This window comes from Sturnira hondurensis, unplaced genomic scaffold (genome assembly GCF_014824575.4).
Source record: "Sturnira hondurensis isolate 20B ecotype Veracruz unplaced genomic scaffold, ASM1482457v3 Scaffold0001872, whole genome shotgun sequence".
Taxonomy (NCBI): Eukaryota; Metazoa; Chordata; class Mammalia; order Chiroptera; family Phyllostomidae; genus Sturnira; species Sturnira hondurensis.
In genome coordinates, this window is record NW_028074503.1 from 36,753,890 (window position 1) to 36,771,808 (window position 17,919).

At 41.3% G+C, this 17,919-nt stretch overlaps 1 protein-coding gene across 1 annotated transcript in view; it reads left to right on the top strand.

Annotated features, from left to right (window-relative positions):
* Positions 1-4,648, top strand: part of DOK6 (docking protein 6) — a 245,924-nt gene extending 241,276 nt beyond the window's left edge. The window contains exon 8 of the mRNA XM_037035647.1: positions 774-4,648. Coding sequence (XP_036891542.1) covers positions 774-913 — 140 coding nt within the window. The 3' untranslated portion in view covers positions 914-4,648. The remainder of the gene's footprint in view (positions 1-773) is intronic.
* Positions 4,649-17,919: the final 13,271 nt, after the last annotated feature.

The following is a 17,919-nucleotide window of genomic DNA, read 5'->3' on the forward strand; positions in this document are numbered from 1 at the left end:
CTGAAGGATTATTCATCATCCCTGGTTAAGCTGAAGAAGGACGGGGAGACATTTCAGCTGCAGCCTTGGAATACACACTTTCTCCCCATGGTCCGAACATCCTGACAAGTTTTCCAGTGATTGCTGCTGTCATTCGTGTTTGCCCAGTTTCTCATCGTAGGGGTGCGTCTGAACTCTAAGAAGCATCAGTAGAACTTCCTGAAAATATATCTTCCGTAGGATTTCACTTTCTGGGAGCAATTTTAGTGCCTATAAAGGTTCATCATTCGGGTTAACTGTATCATGAAATGGGTTCGGTTACTTACAGACCTATGAGGATGAGCCAGGGCCTCGGACGCTCTTGCCGAAAGCTTCCTCCCGGTAATTTGTGGTTGCTGCTCTAGATGATGTGCAGTTCGCCGACTCGGAAAGTTGTGAAGAAAGTGTGCAATTTGCTTTTGTGTGCCAAACGTGATTATAAAAGCAGAGAAAGCAGCTTACGGGCTCTTCATCAGAAACAACTTTTTTGGGGGGGCGGGAGGGGGGAGCTTGTCTGCTTCTGTTTCAATAGTCAAAGGTGGTGGGAGTTTGAGATTATTAGAAAATTCACCCTGCAGGTAACATGTGTAGCTCATCAAGGAAGAAGGCGCCAAGTTACTCCATTTTTACCGACTTACCCGCAGCCCCATTCAGAGGGAATGAGGGCTCTGGTGTGTTCGTTTGTTTTCCCAATGTATCTTTTTGTTTTTGCTGAATCTGTCTTAGCACAGCTCTCCTCCCTTCTTTCTCCCCAGGTCACGGGTTTGGTTCTTCGAAGATGTCACGTGCACAGACCTTCCCCAGCTACACCTCCGAGCAGAGCGAAGAGACTCAGCAGTCCTTGTCCCGGTCTAGCAGCTATGGATTCAGCTACAGCTCCAGCCTCATTCAATGACACCCAGAGAGCCACTGCTGGCCAGAGAGACAGTCTGTCCCGGACCTGCGTGCGGGGCATTGCGCCCTCTGCCTCGTGGAAGACCAATTGCAGCAGAAGTTGACGTGGGCCGGGTCTGGCCCCATTCCCAATGGAAGGTTCAAAACTGGAGTTCCGCTTCCTTGATTCTATGGCTAAGTCCTTTATTTATTGAATTTCTTTGGGGCAGGGGGACATCTATGTTTTACAAAAGTAGAATCCAAATCGTATGGATAGTCATTTAAATAAAACTGTTTGGGTCGGAGAGTAGCAACAGCCTGGGCACTGTGAGCATTGCCCACACAGGCTTGTGTGGTGCCTGGTAGGTGTCCTCATGACTCAGCCCTCCTGTCTGATGACAGGGCTGGTCCTTCGGCATAAAGGTGACCCACCACAAGCTGTGTGGCTTGGAAGGTTTTGACACGGATAAATCCAACTGGCCCTACAAAGGGCATCGTAACTCTCCATATAAATAACCCCAGTGACCATTACAGGAACACGAAATTAGAACACACTAGTAAGCAGGGCCTGGTAGCTCTCCTTGTGTGTGTTTGTGTGCACACATGTGTGTGTGTCTGTAGGCAAATGTGGGTACAGATATTGCTACACCCATCTGTAGCTAATGAGCTTTATCAAATGCGCACTGAGGGTGACAGGTCACACTCATGGAAATTGTCGAAAACTGTAATTTGGTGCGTTAAAATTTAAGATTGTTATGTTGAACAGCTATTTTTAAAACTGTGCTATAAAAAAAAGGCTTCTTATTAGCAAAAGTATTTATATAGTCAAGTCTGCTCCTCTGGAAAGTGTGAAGATGGGAGAAGGAGGGGCATCCTGGAGACCAAAGAACTGGTCCAGCTGCCCAGCACATCCCCTCCCGCGGTCCTTCTGGTGAGCGTTTCCTTGTGGTCGGCCACATGTCTTCTCCTTTCCCCTGCCCCTCCGAGCTAAGAGGGCAAGACTGGGTGAGATCACTGGCCAGCCACCAGTTAATCTCACGAAAAAGACTCTCACCGAGACACTTGAAGAAAGACATAAAAATACCCTGGCAAAGAACCGAGCAGTTTTGCAGTTGGGGGAACAATGGGTGCAGGGCTGGAAAGATTTAGAATCTCGCACACACAGTTAGTTCTCAGATGGCGTCCAGGACACGTCGTTTACTGTGCAGCCAGAATGTGCTAGGCTTTCATTTCCTTTTACTGGACACAGGTTGGCTGGGACTGTGAGAAAATGGGTTACATATAATTTTTATCATCTGCCACACTAATAACAAATCTTTGAGGTTTAAAGGAAAGTGATGATTTCCATGCAAACTGAGGAAGTTTGGCTAATTCAGGTCATTGTAGACAGTTTTGCCCTCAATTTTAGGTTCAGTCAAGTAAACAGGAAGATGATTCTGCCTGATTCTCTGGAGCCACGGGCCTAAGTGGTCAGCACCGAAATAGCCCCGGAAGGCTGAAACAGCAGTCAGCCCAGCCCTTGTAAGATGAAAACCTGATTTCTTTTTCTTAATAGCAAAACTTTTTAAACTATCCAGGTTGGTCTTTTGAAAGGGGAGCTGGTTTGCTGGTCTGTGAGAACACTGTTTTTTTCACCCCCATCCATAGCTCGAATGCAGATAGACAGTTCACTTCAGAGAATTCACACAGAATTCAATCATTTTGGGTCCCTCTCTGAGAAATTCACACTTAGAGCAATGACCTACACTCTCCACATCTCTCAGATAAGTATGAAAACCCCATCAAGATGCTAATCATAAGAGTTAATGTGGCTGTGAAAAATAATTATCCTGAGCATTCAGGGATAAAAAGAAAATTGCCCAAGTGCTCTGCACTGTGAATTGTGCGGACGGAGCTGAGGAGCCAATGGCTGGCTCCCGGCGATGGCAGAGTCTTCCCAGATGCCCCAGCGTCAGGGTTAGACACTCTGCATTCCTTTAGTCATGGCATTTGCTTCTGAAATGCCTAGAGAGACCCCAGAGCAAATCCCTGCTGAGACCATCCAAGCAGAGCTCCTAGTGGCCTCGGGCTCAGAGCCACACTCTCCCCGGTCACTCAGTCGAGCTGTTGCTTAGAGACCCCAGGTTTCTACAAGGGGCTTATGGGGAGAGACCCTCAGGGGTCCTGGTTCATGTCTCAGCTTTATTAATCTGCCCAAAGCACAGACAGCAAGTCCAGGGCGGGGAGGATTCTGCTTACTGGCTGTGTCTGCTCTTGTGTCTTGTGTGCGGGAGATGGGACACCCGTGGGGAGTCACTCCAGAACACCGTTTTCTTGTGATCGTTGCTAGTGAGCACACCTAAGAGGGCGTCGAAGATCAGGTGCAGCCTTGGGCCAGTTCACTCTGAGAACCAGGTTCGTAAAAAGAGTCTATGAGTAAGAAACGTCCTTCCCATGTCTTCATCCTGTCTCATCTCAATGAGAAAAATGCTATAAAATATCTCACGGGACATTTGGGGGGATTTATTCTAGCACACGCCTCTAACTGTACTTACAATTGTAGCTAAGTCAAAATTACTAAATGAACAGATAGGAGAATTTATATTAACCTAATGTACCTGACATAAGGCAGTGCACATTGTAATAAAGATGACAAGCTGGTACATCTTCTCCAAAAACCAAAGATGAGAAGGTAATGAATCAGTCTCTTGGAACTTGATGAAATCAATTTCGTTGGAGCAACCAGAGTGGCCATAGGCAAGTATCTGACTCCCTCAAGCTGGTAGGTTCTTGACTAAAGATGCCTCTATACTCCGCAAGTCATTTTCCTCCCTCTAGAAATAGTATTATATCTTTAATATACATGTGACCTTTTCATAGTGAGGGAGTGACTCACTACGAACCAAAGACATCTTTTAGCTCCTCTGAGAGTGACTCAGTTAGGGCCCGCTCGGGATGGAGACAGGCGCATGAAGGTGGTCCAAATTCCCACGTCAGGCGGGAAGAGAGCAGCAATGATGGAACCCAAGCCACGTCATCGGGGGTCCTCTCAGGGCACAGGCAGCCTGGGGGCATTCACGTTTCACAGAAGGGTTACACGAGCAGATTTATTTCTTGTGTCCCCAGTTTTTTCTTCTGATAATATGAATGGTACTTATAATGTTAAATTTAAAATGCATAAAAGTACAGAATCACTTTAACCCAATAGCTTACTGTTCTGGAGAGGACAAACAGAGACAGCGTTTACTTATTCACTGAGTGACTGGTAGGCGCTTGGAATGAATCGATTTGTGCGGGTTGCAAATATTTAGGAATCAGTAGGTTCTGGCCACTAACACCATTTGAAATGAATGAAATAAGAAACATATACTTACTTATATATTAGGGAAGATGCTGTTTGATAGAGCATGTGAAATGAAGTGAAACATATATATTAAAAGTAAACCTCACTTCTTTCACCAAGTACTAACCGGAATACTAGTCCTCGTCTCTTGTGCAATTTTTCTCCGTCTTCATTGGGTGATTACGTTTGAAAATCATTTATCACCTATAAAATGGTCAACCAGTTATACTTTCTGTCCAACACAGAAACAGTGAACTGATAAATAACTACACTGTTAGCAGTTTCTACACATCCAATTTATTGCATGTGCTATCTTTGTAGTAGATGTTAAAACACTTCACGAAAATTGATGTCTGCCCCTTGTACTTTGGCCAATATCTCAGAAAACATTGTAAAAAAAGCATGAGCACACTATTCCCTAGATGATTTGAGACACTTCCTAAAATTGACCCTTAATGATACGGTGAAAACAAGCTAAGCAAATTATACATGTATTCTTATAAAATCATTGTAGGCCAGTTTTAATTATTATAACACAGTGCTATAAATGGGCAGGATATATTCAATGAGGCTGAGCTTAAAGGCCTTTAACACGTCGTGTTAAAACAAATAATATGCTAAAAACTGCTCAAAGTGGAAAGTATGCATTTTTCTCCAATTCTATTAACATATTATGCCTATTGATATCTTGCAGTTTCAAATTACTATACTAATAATTACTTATACTTTACAATCCACAAACTGTGGCCTTCTCAAGATAGATAAAAATTTGCCTACTAGACATACTTGTACATTAATAATTATAATACTAGGTAATATGCTACACAAATAAATTTCTAGCCAGTGAATTTATGGAGTGCGGTTTCCCATGGCGGGGGAAGAGAAGGATGGCACCAATTTAGATAAGATTGTAAAGATCCCCATGAAATGTCCAGGTTTACTTTCTTAATATTCTAACCTTGGTTCCACGTCCCAGACTTGGCCTTCTTTATGCGTCTTTATGCAAGGCGACATCCGTTGTACCCATTTTAAAGTTTTAGCACAAACACAGCATGTTCCCCATAAGTGTGCTTCCTTTAGTGGAGGGAAAATTATAGTTGAGGGAAAATTATTTAAGACCAAAGAACATGGAAGCAAATCCTGGCGGTCACATGTCTCCTCAGTCGCGTGAGGTCACTTTTGGAGAGCCCACTCATGTGAGTTTCAACGTGAAGATAGATGATCAGCAAGACGGGCAGGGGCTGCCTGTTTCAGGAGAGATGCCCCCTGCTATGTGTGTATTCCCTATAAACGTCCCCGGAAGCTTAACCCATCCCCTCCTCCCTGGAGCTACCACAAACCCTGACCTTCTTACTGGAGAATGGGAACCTTTGTTGATCATTTCTATACTTTATTTCACTACATGGGCCGTTAGGTAGTTTAGAGACTCTGGTGGAAGGAAGCATTGTAAGATTTGGAACACGTTTTCTAGATAGGCGGAATGCTTGCCGGCTCTGGAAGCAGTCATGTAGAGCTAAGGTCCCACTTCATGTTCTGCTCAGGAGAAAACTGAACGCCACGCATGTTGTGATTGATTCAAAGGCAGGAGTGGGGTCGGCTGGCAGGGTCCCGGTCGGGGAACCCTTCCTTGGCTCCATCATGTCTCCTGGGGACAGGGAGTGGGAGCTGACACATGCCACATGGCCTGTAAGTTGATAATAGGCCCTTGTACTTGTTAGTGTTTTCCAAATTTTTCCGATGTTCCCAAGTCTTCCTGGACTCATCGCCAACTATATTAATAGAGAGGCTTTACGGGGCGATTCATTGTGCTTGCGGGTCATGAAGGACTGGTATAAGTGTTACTGTGCCTGCGTTGTCAATCAGTTCTTTGTTGGAAATTCAGACAACTTTTCTAAGATGATGGTCAGACTAAAAGAAGTAATAATAATTAGGTGTCTATGTGTTGTATTCCTGCTAATTTGTCATGCTGTGACCATGACTATTATTTCAGAGATTTTTATTACTCTGTAACACTTTGGCTTTATTATTTACAGCATCTGTCACAACTGGGTTAGGGAATGATAATATCAGGGCTACAGTTTTTTTCACGTGGACTTCGAAAACCTTCCACTTTCAATGGAAATTTGGGGAGTGACTTTTATTTTATATCAAGTTTTCCCCTATATAATTACATAGGCAATTATTTCAAATAATTGGAGTTTGGATAAATTAGACAGAAGTTAAAGTTACTAAACAATATGGGAACCTATTTTATGTATGATTTTCATATACTTTCCTTAGTTTAAAAGTTTAGTATCTTGTAAACATTTCAAGGAAAAGAAAAACTACACTTGTAATAGGAATGTGTCAACTTCCTCCTAATAATTCTGTTTAATAATTTTTTATTTTGCCTCCCCTCCTGTGTCTGCTGCTCTCATCCATATTCCATATTCTGGGCTTATTTTATTAGATGATACAATTAACTTCCTCAGTCTGTTCTCTGCTTTTTGGATGATTTTAGACTTAAAGAGAACATAAAATCAGCTCATTTTGTAGACACAGAATCGTGTGCCCAGTGAGTAGGGTGTCTACCCCGACCCCATAGCTGTGTTTATGTTGGAATTTGATTGTTGTCTTAATTCACCCAACTAACCCACAGTCTCATAAGTCTTACTTATTTTCAGGAGTCCAAAATGTAAAAACCCAAATTCAGAAAAAGAAGATTGAGATCATGATTTAAGTTATTTTTAAAGTCACTGTGGGTTTTCTCTCAAAGAAAACATTATGGAAGGGGTTGTATGGTTTTTCAACATCATTAACTACCAGACAGAGAGGTTGAAAATCAGGGAAAAATGAAAAATAAAATGATAGTAGTATCTTGATATTCAATATAAATCTGAAACTAACATGATGTATATAAAAATGATAGTTAACTTCACATTCAATATCAACCAGAAATTGACATAAGTCAATATGAAATCATTTGGTTAATAAAATTCAGATTTACATGTCTATTGCACAATTCAAGAAACAGTGCTTATTCTCATAAAAAAATATATGTGTCGGTGGGTGGAGTGTATAAAAAGACTTCAAATTTTTGTGCAGACTTGAATTAGAAAATAGAGGTTCTTTCCAGTTCTAAGGCTGTGTTACTTCAGTGATAGGCCGCAGTATACAAATCACAGCAACACACCAGTCTGCCCCCGGAACGCCAGCACCATCTCAGCTGCAGACAACAGATGCCTCCCCTAGCACCCCCTTCACGGAAACCCTAGCACACACAAACACACCTACACATTTTTGACTTTTGACCTACTCGCTATGTCCCCTGTAGTTATCTTTTTCTTGGGTCCACACAGGAATCTCCTGTCTTGCAAAATCCTTATCCCTATGAATCTTCAGAAGGTATTAAATTATGTGTGTCATGTGTTTGCTTTCTGTAAATTCTTTTAAATTAATTTATATATACTTTGTGAAGTCTTATACTGTATATTCTATAGGGCTTATCATTTGTCATTGATTCAATAGAATGCTTATGATCATTTTGATAAAATAACTTGGGACACTACATCCCTGTTATGAAGTAAAATACCCATTACAAATGTGTTTCTTCTGGAAAATATATAATTTGATACACTTTGTTTTTAATCACAATCTATTCCAGATAATAGTTTGGGGATGTTTGTACTTAAATATTAGCTGAGCTACCTTTTGGGATGGAGTGAAGAGGAATACTACCCCTGGAAATGAAACATAAATATCTGGCAGAACAGAAAATATTATAGTAATGAGGCAATAATAAAATTAGGAAATTAAATTACTTTTAAATCTGTCTATGTGATTTTTCCCCTTGGTAAAAAATACATGAAATACATAGTTCAAAAGTTACCTTCTAAATTTGTGGTTTCTATATCACAATCCTCAATACATAAACTAATCTATTGTTAATAATGTCTTACTCATAGTGACAAGAAATTTGTGATTGAGATCACTACCAAGGGGGTCATTTATAGTTGTGCAATATTAGAATCTCCTCCATCACTGAAAAAAGGTAAAGCACTTCAAAAATACCACTTTGCACCACAACTTTGCATGACTTGAGATTTGAACATCTAAATGGCTGGTTTTTACCCAGGAGTTATTGAATATTGATAGCATTGTAATATTATATGATCTTTCATTTTTGTTATCATGTGAACTATAACTATGTAAATGAAACAGAATTCTGACAATCATATTCTTCGAACCTTTAAAATGTCACTTATTCCTTTATTTATTGGCTTGCAATTTTCAAAATAAAGTAAAAGAGGCCCTTTATTAAATGTAAGCTTTCTGAGATTTCATTACGCATTTCCAGTGATTTCCTAACCCTATGCTGTAATAGGATATAATTTTTACTAGGTTGACTCTGGTTTGGTGGCATCATAGAATATTGATATTGAAAATGACATTGGTGACCAACACTTTTGTTTTCTAGTAAAGCAGCATCCAGGGAACTTTTTAAGTGGTTTTCACAACAGCACACACAACTAGGACACAGTTTTTGTCTCCAGCATAGGCTCCTTTGCTAATAACAAAGGAAATGATTGAACATGAACGTTTGGCAGACGCATATCTAACATCAAAAGTGGAAAGCATGGAGGCGTGACCGTACCAGCTACCAACGTCTTCCTTGTTATTTGCCATCTGTGAGAGTGGCCTTTCTCACTTGAATTTGGATCCATCTGGAAATACACTTACAGACTCCGTGTCTCACACTTAATCTTTAAATATTAGCTGGGATCTTATTTTTCTGGTTCAGTAGATTAATTTGTTAGTAATGCTTTTCCTGCCAGAGAACTATACCTTCAGAGAGAGTGTGAGGCCTCCGTAACATCAGAGAAATCAAAGTGCACAGGAGAGCTGACATCAAAGAGATCCTTCATGTCACAAGGCACAGCCCAACAGCAGTTCTCCATTCGTTTTATAATGTACAAACACAGAAAAACAAAAACCAAGAATCTCTCGAAGGGGCAAACCTGCTATCCTGATTTCCGAGCTACTCAAGAAATACAGTAGACAAATTTACCAAATATTGATATTGATATGAGGAATTAATAAAATAAATGCTTCATGTGGATAAGATAGCTAAACATCCAGGGAAGTGTGAATTATCCTAAAATCAGGGTGTTTTAGGAAAATCAAGCAGCTGATGCAGATAATCTCAAAGGCCAGTGAAGGACTAAGCACTTACTGACTGCTGACGACCTACAAACCCTGAATGAAGAACACGCAGTGTCTGCCAGCATTTGGTTTTACTGCCTTTTAATTCCTTTTGCTGTGCGTCAGGGTTGGGGGCAGTTTGGACAGCTTTCCCTGGGAGAAGATGTGCAGGCGGCTGGAGTGAAGGGGTGAGGGTGAGCAAGGGAGACCACCCTCCCCCTCTTCCAAAGTCCTCTTCGCAAAGCGATTCCTGAATTCCTTGCCTCCTCCTCTTCCCCTCTCTCTAGTTAGAGTCTCCTCTTTTTAATCACAAGAAGTTATTACAGTCTTGAATAACTCTAAAATTACCTCTTGCTAGCTGAATTGTATACATTTTTAAAACCTTTTTCTGAAGTTCCCAATTCTCTCTTAACATAAACCAACATATATGAGAAAAATCTTCACTTATCGCTTTCCACGTATGTGTGAATCACAAAACTCAGCTCCCCAAATCTTAAACTCTTCTGGATATTTGCACACTCTTGTTATGTAACAGCAAATGTACACACTATGTTCGTTCACAGTCCTGTGCTCAATCCACTGGGCCACACCAGCTAGGGCTTACTATTCTAAAATGCAAATTAAGAAACACAAACTGAAGAGCTGACATTTCAAAAAGGAGAAAGAGCTGGACCCTCTTCTGAGGGGCTCACTGGTTAGGGAAGCATGCACTGCAAGTCAGGAAGCAGGTATGTCCACTCTCGTGTGATTTGGCCGACATCCTCTGGCTTCTCTCTTGTTCCAGTATCCATTACAAAGATGTTTTACGGACTTCAAGCCAAGATGGAGATGTAGGTAGATACACTGTGCCTCCTCGCACAACCAAAAGAAGGACAACAACGAATTTCGAACCAAAAAAACAACCAGAACTGCCAGAAAAATCGAACTGTATGGAATTCTGACAACCAAGGAGTTAAGGAAGAAACACTCACCCAGACCAGTAGGAGGGGTGGAGATGAGCAGCCAGGTGGAGATACGCGCAGGGAGGTGGCAACTGGTGGAGGGGGTGGAGCATGCGGGTAAACTGGGAGGAACAGCTGAAGAACAAGACAGACCGCACAACCCAGGGTTCCAGGTGGGGAAATAAAGCCTCAGACCTCTGACTGAAAACACCTGTGGGGGACTGAGGCAGCAGGAGAAACTCCCCTCCTCACAGGAGAGTTTGTTGGAGAGACCCACAGGGTTCTAGAACGTAAACAAGCCCACCCAGGAATCAGCACCAGAAGGGCCCGATTTACTTGTGGGTAACAGGGGAAGTGACTGAAAGCCTGTGGAGAGCCCAGCAAGTGGCATTGTTCCCTCTGGGACCCCTCCCCCATGTACAGCATCACAACAAAGGACATTGGTTGCCCCGCCCTGGGGAACACCTAAGGCTCTGCCCCTTTCTGTGTAACAGATGTGCTGAGACAAAGAAAGATAGCCCAAATGAAAGGACAGATCAAAGCTCCAGAAAGAATACAGGTGAGCAACAAAGAGGTAGCCAACCTATGAGATGCATAGTTCAAAATACTGGTAATCAGGATGCTCACAGAAATGGTTGAATATGGGCGCAAAATAAAGGAAAAAGTGAAGCCTATGAAAAATGAAATAACGGAAAATGTACAGGAAGCCAAGAGTGATGGGAAGGAAACCAGGACTCAAATCAATGGTTTGGAACAGAAGGAAGAAATAAACATTCAACCAGAACAGAATGAAGAAACAAGAATTTTTTTTAAAAAATGAGGAGAGGTTTAGGAACCTCTAGGACAACTTTAAATGTTCCAGCATCTGACTCATAGGGGGGTACCAGAGGAGAAGAAGAAGAGCAACAAATTGAAAACTTATTTGGAACAAAATGAAGGAGAACTTCCCCAATCTGGCGAAGGAAATAGACTTCCAGGAAATTGAGGAAGCTCAGAGAGTCCCAAAGAAGTTGGACCCAAGGAGGAACACACCAAGGTACATCATAATGACATTACCCAAGATGAAAGAGGAGAGAATCTTAAAAGCAGCAAAAGAAAAGGAGAGAATTGCCTACAAAGGAGTTCCCATAAGACTATCAGCTGATTTCTCAAAAGAAACCTTATAGGGCCCTGGCTGGTGTAGCTCAGTGGGTTGAGCACAGGCTGTGAACCAAAGGGTCGCTTGTTTGATTCCCAGTCAGGGCACATGCCTGGGTTGTGGGCCAGGTCCCTAGTGGGGCCATGTGAGAGGCAACCATACATTGATGTTTCTCTCCCTCTCTTTCTCCCTCTCTAAAAATAAATAAAACCTAAAAGAAGAAAAAGAAACCTTATAGGCAAGAAGGGGCTGGGAAGAAGTATTTGAAGTTATGAAAGGTAAGGACCTACATCCAAGATTATTCTATCCAGCAAAGCTATCATTTAGAATGGAAGGGCAGATAAAGTGCTTCCTAGATGAGGTCAAGTTAAAGTAGTTTGTCACAAAGCCCTTATTATATAAAATGTTAAAGGGAATTATCTAGAAAAAAGATAAAAAATATGAGCAGTAAAATGACAATAAACTCACAACTATTAAAAATCAAACCTAAAAACACAAAAACTAAAGCAAATTAAACAAACATCTAGAACAAGAACAGATTCACAGAGATGGAGATCACATGGAGAGTTATCAGCCCTCCAGGGAGGGGTTGCTTGGAGGGGTGTGCAGCTGGGACAGAGGCGCAGGGTGGAGGGGAAAAAAAGGAGGGTGGGAATGGGACAACTGTGACAACATAATCAATAAAGTATATATATTTTTTAAATTTTAAAAATAAAAAAACTGAAAAAATATGGTTTATGTAGCCAGTGTTTTTGAGATTTTTCTTTTTTCACAAATATAATTATATTTCAAAGAGCTAAATATAGAGAGACCTTGATGTCCAAAAAAAATCAGTATTAAATCCACTTTCCAGAAGTTACCCATTTCACTCACTCTAACTACTCACCTCACACTTGGGGATGAAACCTAAAGAAAAAGAAATGCTACAAAGACTGTACTGTGAACATATCACTCAGATCCCCGGCCCTCCTTTCCACTGTAGCAGATGCCCTTTTTTCTTGCAGATGGCATTCTAAATTCTAAACTGCACGTAAAAGGGCCTCTTTCACCCATTCCTGAAAGCACTCCAAGAGCGAGCATTGAGTAGCGGACCACAGGAGATACATACCATCTTTCTGGTTTTGTGTATCTTTCTTTCTGTAATGGGTTGTCTTCTTCAGAAGCCCATATTTTATATATATATAAAAATTCTGTATTTCTTGGTCATGCTGTTCCTGCCTTGGTTCCTCTTATTCAAGGATCCTTTTAATTCAGACTTACCTTTTATGCAGCAAAACCTTTAAATAAATTGGTATTGAATACATGTGACCAGGGAAACACTGAAGCATATTTTATTCCATTTTAGTCGAAACCAACAAAAGGTCATTGCACCTGGCACCCGAGATAGTGTCCTGTATCATGGGTGGGTCCCCTAGTATAGTTCTTGCTGATGAAGGACATTCAACACATCATTGTTTTTTGGTGGCTCAGGATGAAATTTATCACCTTACGCCTTTTGGGGGACTAAAACTTTATGAAGCCTGATGTTGGTAGGAGCATGATCTCATCCTAAGTTTCAGATTTCATTCTGCATTTTTTGTGCCCAAATTTTCATGTACCATAAAAATTTTGGCACCCAGCTCTGTTTTGCCTCAATTGTCAATTGGGATAATAATATTTATTTTGCCTACATCTTGGAGTTGTTATAAGAATTGAAGAGAAAAGTACAAGAAATTGCTTCCAAAATTACAGTACACAGCAGAAACATATAATGCTGCATTTTGTCAATAGTCAAACTTTATAATAGCTAGCTGTTCACTAGCTAGTGAACTCATAATCAGAGTAATAGATGTGGGGAAATTATAGGAAGGCTAGAAGAGTCATCTATGTTTCTAGTAGCTGTTGGGAAATGACATTTCTTTGTACAATCCTGTGAACTAAAAAAATCAAAATTTTCCTCTGATCCTCTTCATATGATAAAATCAGCTAAACTGAAGCCACATGGGAAACTGTAATAAGAAATTTTAATAACGTCAAGAGTTCATTGGAGAGCTCAAAGTCTTACCCAGTCCGCTCATTAAAGAACAATGGTCTGGTTTACCATAAGTACTTCTGAATACCTGGAATTAGGGTTGAAATGAATAAGTTATTGAGTAAGAAAGAGTTCTTAAGAGCAAATTTCCAGGAAAACACAAAATCAGTGGAGATTATTTAAAATTTGAAGAGTGAAAACAATAAGTTATCAGAAAGTCTCAAGTTCTATGTCTTATAAATATGGTTGGGCATCCCTCTTCAAGCACTCAGAGGATGTTGCTGGATATTTTAACTTTCTTGATTCTCACTCAAGGATATGCTTGTTGATTTTAGAGAAGAGGAAGGGAGAAAAAGAGAGAGAGAGAGACATTGATGTGAGAGAAAAACAATGATCTCACCCCAACTGGGAATTGAACCCGCAACTTTTTGGTTACAAGAGGATATTCCAACCAACTGAGCCACTCAGCCGGGGCTGTTGCTTGATATTTTAAACTCACAAGAATTTAGTCCAGAAAGGGCCTTTGCTCATGTGGCCACACATAGGTAGTTGACTCTGCCTCCCCACCACCTCCTTCCTTTAATAACATTGATTTCTCTAGGTCAAATGGCACTTGCTATAATTGTGTGGCATTTTAATTAGCAGTTTTCTATTCAAAAATCAACAAAGGTCAACTTCTAACTTGAGATTTCAGAGGTAGTGTGTTACACGGAAATTGATATATAAAGATGTATCTGTCTAGACAAAAGCTGAAATTTTAAAAATCAATAAACTTGAGTAAAGTTGAAATCTAGAAAAAGAAACAGTATGTCTATTATCTGGGGGAACTGATGAATGCTGATGCCCAAATCTCCTCTCAGGAGGGAGGGCAGGGAACAACCTTTTGAAACGCGCTGACTCGTTGAACTCCACGCTCTCGTAAACGCACCACCGTGCGCTGCACCCAGGCAGAAACTGCACAGTGCCGGGGTTCGAATTTCTTCCGCCTTTAACTCTTCACGTTCCTGTTATTCTGCAGAAATTCTTGCCTAATGTTCTTCCATGACAAGTGAAACTAGTGCTTGTGGAGCACTGCATTTTATTTATTCAAACAACAAAATACAGGAGGTCAAGGAAACATTTTCACACAAAACCCGAAAGCCTGAAATCACACATAAACCTGGAAGAAAATGCTCTACGGGACGGTAACTACATAACGTCATTCGGAGGGACAACAGGCAACAAGTGGTGATTAGTTCAAACATTTATCACCCATGCCCCCAATTAAGATCTTCTCTTGTATTGCATAGTGTAGTTAGTGCCTTAAACCTGGAAAAATATAATATGTAAGCCAACCTTGATGATTTATCAATTGTTCTTAGAAAGTACTGCTTTCTAGAAAAGTTTTTTTAAAAGAAGAATACTCGTTTTTATTTTTCAGGTAGATGTATTAAGGTGTAGAGACTTAAGAGTAATTCCAGTGAACAAACCAATAAAAAATATAGTAATTCAGGCAAAAACATGAATATGAAGGACAACACTGTCTAGGCACCGCGTTCTCATAGTGGCCAAACTAATAAAGAGAATAGAATAATGGTGTTACCTGTGTATGTTATTTTATGTTACTCAAAGATATTTTCTTATCACTACTGTGAAAAGAAGCTAAACGGTATTCACAATTCAGCATATCCACCTATACTTTATAAGCATCTTAATTCTACAATATTTTCAATCAAGCCGTACAAGAGTGCAGAACATTATTATAAATCGTGGACACATATGTTGATTACAATGATTCCTAATTACAATGTGGTTTCTACCAATTTGGGATATTATTCAATGAAGCCATGGTTTTCTTTTTTTTTTCATCCAGTACCAGAAAAACATCCATAACAAGTAAAACTGCTAAATTACTTTAATTCACTTTCTCTTGTAAGCCAATGTATTTTAACTTTATATGTATTTCAGTAGTAAGCTGAATGACTTACAACATTTTATGAATTTGGATACTACTAACTAAGAATGATAGGCTCACTCATCTGCCTCCCATCCACAAGCATGATTACAAGTGAAGGCAACTTCTATTCCACTTTCTCAGCATGCATATAGGCCTTAAACGATGCTTCAGGGTTGCTCTGATGATGATATAACCAATACCTAGTTCTGGGAGGTTCATTAGACGCGTGCTCTCCCTGACAAACCTGTGCGTTGATTCTACGATGGCACTTGACAAACTCACCTACCTTAGCACCAAACAGCAACTCCCTCTAACTGGTTGCTGTAACGCAAATATAAAAACAGTGGCATTCAGGGGAAACAGATTTTCATTTAATATATTATATAGCATATAAATTATATACATAAAAGAGAATCTTAGGAAGCATCTTGCTTCCTAAGTAGCACCTTGCACAAAAGATTTAAAACATAATTTAATTCACTCTGTGGGTGTGGTTTGATCTTTTTCCTTAGTAACAACCAGAATAGCAGGTACAACAGATTGGAGGGATGGATATACATGTGTGTGGATATATTATATATGCACATATATATATGCAATATATGTGCATATATATGTTATGTGTGCATATATAATATTCATAATGATAGAATTTCAAAAGTCCAGCAAATTAGCCATAATATTAAAGAGACTACAATGAAAGTGCTTTGTGAAGAAGTCCAGAGGAAAGAAAAAGTAAATGAACAGGATTTCATCAGTGTAACAGCTGACAGTGTCAGGGGATCAGCAGGGAGGTCAGAGAAACGTTCGCAGCTCTGGGGGGGGGGGGTCTGAACCCTGAGCTCCACATGAAAAGAACACACAGAGCCAACGTTTCCCATAAATATTCTGAGTGAGAGATGAAAACAATTAAACTGCCCTAGAAAAAGAGGCACATTTCAAGGGTTCTGGAGTTCTCTGCGCAACGCACACTTGGCGCATCCCAAAAGTGTTTGCTGAAACCAGGCGCGAGGCCGCCAGGACAGTGGCCTCTGCTTGTCCTGCCCCTGCCTCCACAGCCATCCCTGTCTCTTCTACCCCAGGACTGGCCTTTCCCCAGACTGCAGTGGTGGACATGTGTTCCTTCTCCCCCATGTTAGTCGCTGATAGCCAATAATTGTCCAGAAAGCAATGTTGTAATTGCCTTTAACTTTTAGGAAGAAGAAAGCATTTCTTTTTGTTAAACAATGGGGAGTTTGCTTGACTGTGTAGAGGGATAGATTCAGCCACAGAAGCTATCCTGGATCTGATGCAGTTTTCTGCCCCAGAAACAGAACAAAACACAACATCGCTTTCTCGTAAACCACCTTCCAGCTGCGCTGCACCAACGGACCTGATTGTGGAAACACTTCCTGAACCCAGACACAAAGATCTGCAAGCGAACAAAATAAAAATGAGTGCCAAGTCTTCTTGCATATACATAAGCACAACTGGAAAGCGGTCGTTTTATTTTCTTCCCTTCCGAAACAGATAGGGACACTCCCAGTTTCTGTAATCCACAGAATAACTGCACTGTTTGGGACGCATGGTCTTGAAAGCTAAAATCACAAAATATCCACTAACTGGCTTAAAACTGTAAAGTGCAGCTGGGAATCGGTCTAGACATCAGGGGAGTTTGGTTCTGGTTCCCTTGCAGACGACGGTGAAGTCTACCATTTCCACGATGTACTGCAGTTCTCGTGATGAGTTTTCCAGGAGTGAGTCATCGACGCTCGAGACAGGAATGAGCACTGTATTTGGCGCCTTGACTGAACCTCAGAAATACTTTTCAACGTTCGCCTCCACCTTAACTCAGACGGCGGCAGGCATGGCAGGCATGGTCTCTAACGCATCTGCAGTGACGTCCCTAGTGTTGTCTTTGGCCAAACCGTGAAGCAGGAGACGTTTCCCTCTGCAGCTCCCCCCCCTCCGTCCCTTCCCCTTCTCTCCTGCCCCCCCATGCTCTTCCCTCTCTCGTTTTTCTGCGTGACCGCACTACACCAGCGCACNTTCTGGTTCCCTTGCAGACGACGGTGAAGTCTACCATTTCCACGATGTACTGCAGTTCTTGTGATGAGTTTTCCAGGAGTGAGTCATCGACGCTCGAGACAGGAATGAGCACTGTATTTGGCTCCTTGACTGAACCTCAGAAATACTTTTCAACGTTTGCCTCCACCTTAACTCGGACGGCGGCAGGCATGGCAGGCATGGTCTCTAACGCATCTGCAGTGACGTCCCTAGTGTTGTCTTTGGCCAAACCGTGAAGCAGGAGATGTTTCCCTCTGCAGCTCCCCCCCCTCCGTCCCTTCCCCTTCTCTCCTGCCCCCCCATGCTCTTCCCTCTCTCGTTTTTCTGCGTGACCGCACTACACCAGCGCACCATTCTTCCTCTTGTATTCAGATTCCACACAATTATTTTTAGAGTTAATATTGCCTATGTGCCTGCCCCTCTTGAGAAGCTTTATACATTAAAATAACCCTC